General features: G+C 44.2%; 1 protein-coding gene across 1 annotated transcript; it reads left to right on the forward strand.

Annotated features, from left to right (window-relative positions):
• The first annotated feature begins 1140 nt into the window (after positions 1-1140).
• hps6 (HPS6 biogenesis of lysosomal organelles complex 2 subunit 3) lies at positions 1141-6211 on the forward strand. The gene has a single exon (XM_073482588.1). The coding sequence runs from the start codon at positions 1430-1432 to the stop codon at positions 4181-4183; it is 2754 nt and encodes a 917-aa protein (XP_073338689.1). The 5' UTR covers positions 1141-1429; the 3' UTR covers positions 4184-6211.
• The last annotated feature ends 3467 nt before the right edge of the window (positions 6212-9678 follow it).

A 9678-nucleotide genomic window follows, 5' to 3' on the forward strand; every position in this document is an offset into this window, starting at 1 on the left:
AAAGTATGCTGTCAAAGCAGATGAGGAAATTGGCAACGTTCCTCATTTGTGCTTATCTTTAGATTTTGTTCTCGACTCACCTACTGCGACTTTCAGGCTGCTTTATAGCCGGCATTACTGCACATATCTTTGCTTGGTTTCATTTCAGTCACCCTCCAACAACACCAGGAACTTAAAAAGGTACAATTTTATTCCTAATGTGGCATGCCCTTTTTATTTGCACTGTCTGGTGAAAGGTCAGAGGTCGTGGTCAGCTACTGAAGCTGGAGCTGAAAACAGTTCAGTATCTTGCAATAGATAGATAAACTTCAGCACTCACAAACACTGCCAAAACTGCTTAAACTGTGATCCAGAATTGAATTGCACATTTTCTGTTGTTTTTTCAATTGTGGGAAACGTGAATGGCAAACATGTATTGACAAATGGCTGACTAGTCAGAACAAGCTACGCTGAATGATTTCAATTTTGCTTTTCAAAACAAAAGCACACAACTGACTCAAAAACATCTTCATGAACTCATGGGATAAGTTTACATTAGACCCCATTTTGCCAATAAACATGTTTTCAAAGCAGAGATACTGGTGCAAAAGTTGTGTGCCTTTTTGGATGGACAAGAAGTTTCAAGGAACAGAAACTGCTGTAAACATGCAGCCAAATCACAACAACCAGAGAGAAAAAAACAGTAAAGTGATTCATATATAAATAGAGAACAAAAACAAGGAGTTCTTCTGCTTTCTAAGGAGCTAAACATAAAAAAAAATGTAATAAATTCCTCTGTGTTGACCTGTGTGCTAAGTGATCTGTAAACCATGCAAGCTGGCATTCCACTAGACAGACAGACAGACAGACAGAAGGGAAGAAAGAAAGAAAGAAAGAAAGAAAGAAAGAAAGAAAGAAAGGTTTTCTTCTGAAGATAAGTTAGTTTTCATTTTCACTGCAAAGATGTCAAGATGTTTAACTCTGTTGACTACAAACTAGCCTTACCAGCTTTTCAGAACTGCTGACTGAAGACCAACGTGCGACTGGAGTTGCTCTTCTTCTCTGCTTCCACACAATCTTTGTTAGCCTGCGTGTCGTCGTCCAGCTCCGCCTCTTTATGCAAAACATCCTCGGTATCCGGAAATTAACAATCCCGTGATGTCAGGGCAGTGCTAGCGTTCATAGCATCGGAATGACTAAAGTGCCTTCCTCGGTTTGGTCCTGAAACTTTTCGAGCTGTTGTTGTCAGCTAACAGTTTAGCTCCGCCGTCGTGCACCGACATGGGGTTAACGGGTCTGAAGGCTGTCAGAAGGATGTGTCCTTCCGCGCGGACGGGATGAAGCCTCTCGTAGGACCTAACGGGATGCCTCTCGGTTAGCCTCTCCGGAGCCTGAGGTCAGATTTATGTGCCACACAAGCTAGCAGGCTAATTCAAAGCTATTCCGAGTTATGGCGCGGCTGGTGTTGGAGCAACTGTCAGATTTTGGGGACTATACAGGCGGTAAAGAGCTGACTGAGATCTTTAAACTGACCAACAACGAGCTTAAACACAGTTTGTCAAGTATTCGCCTGAGCCCAGATGGACGTCACATCCACGTTAACCTCCGCAAGCCTAAGGTCAGTCTTGTGACTTTTGACAAGTATGAAAGACCCCAGCTGGCCCAGAACCAGCAGAAACTGGTTTTGAGTCCGACACGAACCGTGCCTGTTGTGGATATTTTATATTTGGACCACAATAACAACAGCAGCAGAGACACAGCAGCTGTAGCTGTGGTTTATGAGGATGGAAAAGCTGAGTTTTGGAAATTCCGGGAGTGCAAAGCCGGCTGGCATCTCCTGCAGACATCAGACTTGTGCAACAGCCCCCGAGCAAGAGTGGTGTCCGTCTGTGCCTGCTCCAATCTTATCATCTGGTGTGAGGAGAGGCCAGCCTCAGAGAGCTCCCCTGCCCTCAGCTCCACCAGGAATAAGCTGAGATACTGTGTCTGCAGACGGGACTTCGAGGTTGAGGAGGGGGCTGTCAGCTTGGGGGGAGTGAAAATCGCCCTGCACAACAATCCTAAGTTCACTGTGGTCAGCTCAGGTGAATACGTACATCTCCTCCCTGACTTGAAGGCAAAGTCGCTGTTGAGCATCTCTAGTTTTTTCCTCTCCTGGTCCCCTCACCATGAGTCCTTCACAGTCAGCACCACATGTAAGAACACTCCCCTGAAAAGGCTGTCAGCCAAAGAGTCTGACTTTAAGCGGTTGGTGACAGACTGTTTGGGATATTTATCAACTCTTGAACCGCCTGAGATCTACAACGTCTCTCCTACAGCCTGCGGAGGCCTGCTGCTGCTGCTCAGCACGGGCTGGGTGTGTCTTCTGGAGAAAGAGGGGATGCTGAGACAGGTGTACAAACTGGCAGACAGCTGCTTGCCAAAATGTGGCGCACACACTAGCCTCTGCATGTATGAGGACACCCTGGCACTGCTGGTAGGGCAAAACCTGCATTTGATCGACGTTAATTGTGGAAGAGAGCTGGAGAAGATCACGCTGAAGAAAGAGGGGTTATTATTTATGAACCGGGCTGACAGATGCACGCCTCACCTGCTCTCAGAAACTGGACTTTTTGTGGTCGTAAACAAGGACACAGACTCCAGAGACCGCAGCTCTAAGACAAGTACAGTGGAGAGTCTTCATCCTGGAGCCCTCCTGGTGGAAGCTGTCTTTGAGGAGGCCTGTAAATACTACCAGCAGAGGAGCTTGAGCAGCACCCAGCTCACTGTGGACACGCTGAAGAAAGGAGGTAGGTTCCAGGCTCCCATCTCTTTAGCCTCCATCCTCAGGAACTACCTCAACGTGGGGTCGTGGCAGAAAGGAGCAGAGCTACCCCAGAATGGAGGAGTCGGTCGTATAGCGGGGCAGGACAAGCTAATGGGCTCTCTGGAGGCTGAGCTCAAGGCCCTGGTCTCTCTGGAGGAGGTGAAGGGGAGTTTGGTGAGGGGAAGCGTAAAAGAGGTGGAGGCGGTGTGTGAAGATCTAGTTGAGAAAGAGGTCACCAGGCTGCTGTCATCCTCGGAGCTGGATAATGAGTCTCTGCTTTACCTCAACTCCATCTTCAACCTCTTCCCCCACCAGATGTGGAGGGCAGTGAAGGCTGCCCTTCAGCTACACTACAACGGGGAGGGCTCTCTGTCCAGCAGGGCTCCCCCAGACGTGTGGAAAACTGTCCTCAGTCCTGCTGTGACAGCCAGCGCCCCAGCCTCCCTCCCTCTCACAAACGGCAGGCCGAAACACAATCACAGCCTCAAAGCCGATCACATAACCAACTGCAAAGCCAAACCTACAAGCTCCTGTCCCTCAGCTGCCCTGCCTGTGTTTGAGCTCCTCTGCCGCTCAGTTTTCCACTTCCAGCCAAGCTGGTTGCCCAGGTTCCTTGAGCTCGCCCAGGAGCAGCAGGGCTCAGCCGGCCTGGGCCTGAGCCTGGCCTCTTCCTCCTGGAGCTTCTCCAGCGGGCGAGGAGGGGAGGGCGGGGAGAACAACGTGCCGCTCTACAAACGAGCCCTGTGCATCTTGTCCAGCTTGAGGCCGGACAGAGACCTGCACCAGGACTTGGAGGTGGAGCTGCTGCTGGTCAGCGGGCGGCCCAACGCCATCCTCCAGGCTCTGAGGATCCTCATGGCCAAGCAGCAGTGGGAGCGGGTCATGCAGGTGGCGCAGAACTTCTGCAAGCAGAGTCCGCTGCTCAACAAGGAGATTTTCACTGTTCTGCTGTGCGAGGTGGCCCAGCACAGAGACCTGGACCCCTACCTGGAGCTGCTGTGGGTGCTGTGCCCAGAGGACCTGACTGTCACCACTATTCTCAACTTAGTGCTGAAAAACCTCCCCTCTCCTAACACACCACCTTCATCCTCCTTCTCCATGTCCAGTACATCTCCCTCATCCCCTGCACCCTTCGTGGACTCCCAGAGCAGCCAGTTGACCATCGGGCTGTTGAAACCTCTGCTGAGGAAAGTCCTTCAGAGGGAGACCAAGCCCAGCCAGCGCTACGCTGACATCCTCCAGTCGCCGTCATTCCCACCTCCAGCACCTCCTCGGCAGCCCATGGAGCAGCCCAGCACGGACTCAGCTCTGGGCGCCGACATCACACCTGAACAACAGTCGTCCACACACACATCTGTCCCACAAGCCAGGGTGATACTACCTGCAAACTCAGTGTGATATATGAACAAACACTGAAAATGGAGAACAGGACCTGTCTCATGAATCCTTCCACACTGTGAATCTGTGTGACAATCAACTTAAAACATATTATCAGCGTCTTAGTGGTACCATCAGTGTAATGCAGTATATTGTGATATTTGATGGTGTTTTTAAAGCCAGCGGTAACGTCAGATGAAGTATGACTACTAGAAACTATGAAATGACTACTGAAGATCTTACCAGTGTAAATACTGCAGGTGATTTTAAGTCTTAATGTGTATATAATGTATCTGCATTGTTATTTATCTCTTAAGCCTTAACTGCACATGGATGAGAATGTCATCAACTAGACTTGCATCGAATAAGCTTAACCTTCATCAGAATATCATCAATAAATGATGTGATGTGTTAACACAGTATAGTGTCAAAAACAAAGCCACTAACTCCCTTTTTGGGGGTTTATCGTACCTGTTTGTAGAATATGTTCTGCCTTTAAAGTAGCTGACGTCTAATTGTAGCCCAGTATAGCTGCCTTTAACTTGTTGAGTGCTCATGCAGTAATCTATCCAGACAAGCAGGCCTTTGTGTTCAAATGTTTGTTTTAAGTGTGGTATGGTTTAGAAGAGGAGGAGGAGGAGATGGAGGGGGGTTCAAGGTTCCTTTACTGACTTCTTGTTTTGTACTTAGCATATCACAGGTGCTTAAACATTAACCTGGTTTCGACGGGCTCAACCAGACCATATAATCTCAGTTAAACAAGCCCACAACAGTCGGCCTGCGCAGTTTCTTCCTTCCATTTTTTCCTTTTCCCTGTCGTCCATTTGTGTCTCGAGACTCCATCTTGTCCACTCAGCTCCCTCACAGGACATTCCAGACCGAATAACCAGTAGAAGTGACTCACAGTTTGACTTTAAATTAAATTTCGGAGCTAATTCTGTTAGGATTCAGAGCGCGGGTTAGGTCCGTTGTGACTAACATGGGCGCCCCTGCTGCTGCTTGCATAAGATCATCGTGCACGTCTTCCTTCATGGACCCAGTGAGGTTAATGTTATTAGAGATGTTAGGCCCTATGTATTCTTTCCCCTGGTAGTTTTCTCCATGCTCTGAAACGGATTGCACTTTTATTTATCACCCCAGTCAGTATTGTTTGTACCACGCTTTTGACACGTGTAGAGATGAATGTTTTCTGATTAAGTGCTGTAAACAAAAGTATATTTAAGTGCCTAATGTCTTTTGTTAGTTTGTTATAGTCAAAGAAAGTGTTTTTTTTTTCTATGTGAATGTGGAGCCCTCCAAATCAAAATGTTATTCATTTTATAACAATCAATGGGAGACTACTAAAATGATAACCCGTTGTCTTTCGTGGGTGAGTGAAAGGCAGAGAAACTCTTGTGACATGTCTCTGAGTGACAATCAGACTCCAAAAATGCTGCAGGACAATCAGAGTGCCTTTCACAGAGCTCTTCATTTACAGGGTAGTGTCACATTCCTGCTGCGTCTCCCCAGCTTCACTCTTATATTCAGGAGAAAGAACTGGAGGTAGATCAGAGGATCCTCAGTACAGTGTTTTATAGTGGCTAACAGACCTTGGCCTTTCAGTCAAACGCTGTTTTTATGACAGTTTTTAATTTCAGTATGAATCCATGCTGATTCCTCACTCTGGTCTGGTGTATTAGTAATGTCACTACAAACTCTGCACACTTGAGCAAATATGACTGTGCATTGCTATGACTTTCACTTCGTGCTAGCCAAAATTGAGCCCATCTGAGAGTCACTGGGAACTCCCTGACTTCCCCAGACAGGTTGCTCAGACAGATGCCAAGACTGCCCAGATGTTAAATATTGATTTGCCTCAAACTTTACTTCTGGTTTCTGTTAACAAATAGGAATTCTTCCTGGGTTTGCTCGGCAAAGTTTTCGCGTCTGCATTGTTTACTTTGTGTATTTTTTGGTGATGCTCTACTTTAAGCGATATTTGAAAAAAGAAAATGTATACAAGTATTTATGAATGGATGCTGTATGCTATTAAACTGAAGATAAAACTTCTGTTTGCTGTCTTGAGATTTACCTGTTCTGTTGGAAAAAGTACTCAAAAGTCATACTTGAGTAAAAGTAAAGGTATCATGTTAAAACGATTACTTTGGTAGAAGTGAAGGTTACCAACAAAATAATGCTTAAGTAAAAGTCTCAAAGTAGCTGATATTAGATGTATTTAAAGGGGCGTCCTGTAGTTTTGGAGAAGAAATTCAAACTCAGAATTTTAATATTTACAATATTAATACTAAAAAAAAAAAAATACTGAATCTCAGAGGAAAATAAGGTCCCCAAAACACTGTTTGTATCTATAAAGGTGGCAGGGTCCGCCAAATATAACAGTAAAACAGTGTGAAACTGTTGTCCTTTAAGGTCAGTCTGTTTATTGAAAACAAAGAGTGTTTTTATTTAGTTTGTTTAGGCATAAACTTCTGATTAAGATTTCTTCCCTAAAACTACATAGTGCACCTTTAAGTATCAGGAATAATTTTGTAACAAAAAATGTAATTAGTTATCAAAGTTACATGTTGTAACTCATATCCAGTATTCTGCATTTTTCTGATTATTGGAATCTTTTTTTTTTATCCAGTTGCTGATAAAATAATATAATATGCACAACTTTGGCTATGCTGCAACAAGTAATCTGAAAAGTAACTAGTAACTAAAGTTATCAAATAAATGTAGTCAAAGTCATTACATTATGACCATAATGTAGTGGAGTGAAAGTATAAAGTAAATAAAGAAATATAAATAATGTGAAGCACAAGTGTCTCAAATCTGTACTCAAGTAGAGTATTTGAGTAAATGTACTCAGTTACATTTCATCACTGATGTTATCTTACTTGTTCTGCCTTAGCACAGTGTAATGCAATCTATTTTCACACGAGTTTAATGTTCAGTGTTAAGATTGAGGTTCTGATAGCTTTAATGTGTTGTGGTGGTGTCATAGATTGTATCTCATCGTGTTCCTCTTACATCGACGATGCATGAATTTGTCAGCGCAGCTTCATCTAATGGTGTTTCCAAACATGTCATTGTCGCCTACCTGCCAAGTTCCCACACAGAGCTGCAGTTCTGGTTTGTTCAGCTCTATCAGCATATTCCATTCACACCAGTGCACAACAACAGGTCTAGCTGACAGACCACACACTATTCAGTCTAAAACAACTAAAATGTCAGGGCCAATGTACTCTTTATGGTTTGTTCACTCAGTTATTTACAGTTAGCTGAAAACCAGTGCTGATATAAAAAGCTTAGCAGATCCACTGCCCCCATTTCAGTTTCACCATAACCCAGCCATGGACAAATCCACTTAAAGCTGCAGTCCTGTATGTGTGTATGTGAAGGATTTGAGTGTGTGAATGCACTCAGATGTTTCAGGGCCCATAAGAGGAATGTTCAGTCGTTACCAACCGAGCTTGTGAATCAGAGGTCGCCTCTTAACTAACTCTGACACCAACAACAGAAACACAGGTGGGACAGTAAGGGCATGTGTGCTGGCTGCTGGTTCTAGCAGCAAATAGGCAGGTTCCTCATTGGGGTGTGAGGGTGTGATCGAATAAGTGTATAGGTGGAAATTGCTGGGCAGTGAGTCCTGTGTCTTCAGTGTAAGAGGCAGAGGGTAATAAGAGGCTGACAAAACAGCAGAGAGCTGCAGAAACGGTCAGAACCTGATACCTAACATTCCTCAGCCGATCTCTATTTCCCTCCCTTCTCCCTCTTTCTTTCTCTTTCGCTCTGTGTCACACCTTTTGTTCTTCAGATTGAGTTTCCCTTCATCCAGCCTCTCGTGTTACAAGGTATTGAGTCATGCCGGTGCTGTAACGCCATCGATTCACTTGTACTAATTATAGATGGCATCCTGTAAACAATAATAAATCAGAACAGATGCTGGCCTGCTCCTCTGTCCTCTGCTCGTCTCTGAACAGCCGACTGTGTCCCGCGGAGTGGCACGAATGAATGCATCAAGAGAGAGATAACTGCATTAAAGGACATTTTCATCACTTTGATTAATGGGGCTCTCAGCGTAGAGTTAATGTATATTAAAGGAAAGTCGGGATTTTCTACAGCAAAGCATCAGTGAAGTTTGTTGGAGCTCAAAATACTACGTTAATGGAGTTTATAGATTTAATATAAATACTGCTGCTTCTGTTTTGTCCCCCATGATTGGACTTTAAATTAGTGTATGGATCATCAGCCGCATATTAAATTTGTACTTCTCCCTAAAGGCTGTGATTTTATTTCTATAGTTCGGGTCGTTGCAAAGGCCAAATTAAAAAAAGATGGATTTGCATTGTTGAAGGCTCCAGTCGGGATAGAAGATGCTTTCAAAGGGGGGCAACATGTTAGCTGTTACCTCAGTGCAGTCACTTGGACACTGAGGGGTTTTCAAAGCCTCATCCTAAGTCCTTTACTCCAAAGTATGTCTTTAAGCAGTTTTTAGATCTTAACATCTTCAACCAGCTCACACAATTATCCTCTTCTTATATGTTAATTCATGTACACAGTGTCCCATGAGAGGGGATGCATGACAGTAATTATGATAAAAAAGACACGCCATCTCTGGCTACCATAGCAAATCATAAAGTTAAATAAGTAGTACATACGCCTAATCTGTGCAGTTTATGTATGCAGTGATGTGCTTTTAACTGTTTGAGAACAGTTCACGCCACAGGCAACTTCAGCTTCAGTTTATTTTTTTATTTCTCCCAGCTGGTTGAACTCCAGTCATGTTTGTCGCTGGATGTGTAAGAACTTCCTGCATCTGAATCCACACAACACTGAAATGTTGCTTGGTGGTCCAGCTGCACAATTTCTTAGACCCATACATTTAAAAAAAGGCATATAACACAAAGTGCCTTCTTCTATCTCTGTAGCCCAAATACGCCTCGTTGGATCAAAATCAGATGTATTTCCAGCCTTATTTCCCCTTGTACTCCATTATGTCCTTTGTGTTTCCTTAATGCTGGATGCCAACGATTCCCCGATTCAATAAAAACTGTTTTGGTGGTAGAGCCTTCGCCCATAGACCTTTCACTACACAGCTGGGAGGTAAGCTCCATTGACATTTTCAAATCCAGACTGAAAACACATTTATTTTCTGTTTATTCTGTTCTGTGACCTTTCCTGACTCCTGACTCCTGTTTTGAAATTACTCACCTCAGCCAAGTTGTCTCATTGACTTGTGAAGTGAAGTTGAGATTGAAGCAAGAGACGAGAGACTAAGATAAGCTAAATTCTTATATGAAAATATACAATTAAGTCTTTAATTTATTGTCGAAAATTAACCATAGGACTGTGCAGAGACTAGAACTTAGTAGTGAGAGTGTGATAAGGGTTCATGTACGACCTAAAGGGACATACTGGGTTACAAATGTGCACTGTGAAAAGCGCTTTCACAGTCAGCGTGGAAATCAGACACCGTGAGATTCCTCTCATGTTACAGCTAAAGGTAGAAAAATGCAAAGCAGACTCAGTGC

The sequence above is a fragment of the Pagrus major genome, chromosome 15, assembly GCF_040436345.1.
Source record: "Pagrus major chromosome 15, Pma_NU_1.0".
Classification (NCBI taxonomy): domain Eukaryota; kingdom Metazoa; phylum Chordata; class Actinopteri; order Spariformes; family Sparidae; genus Pagrus; species Pagrus major.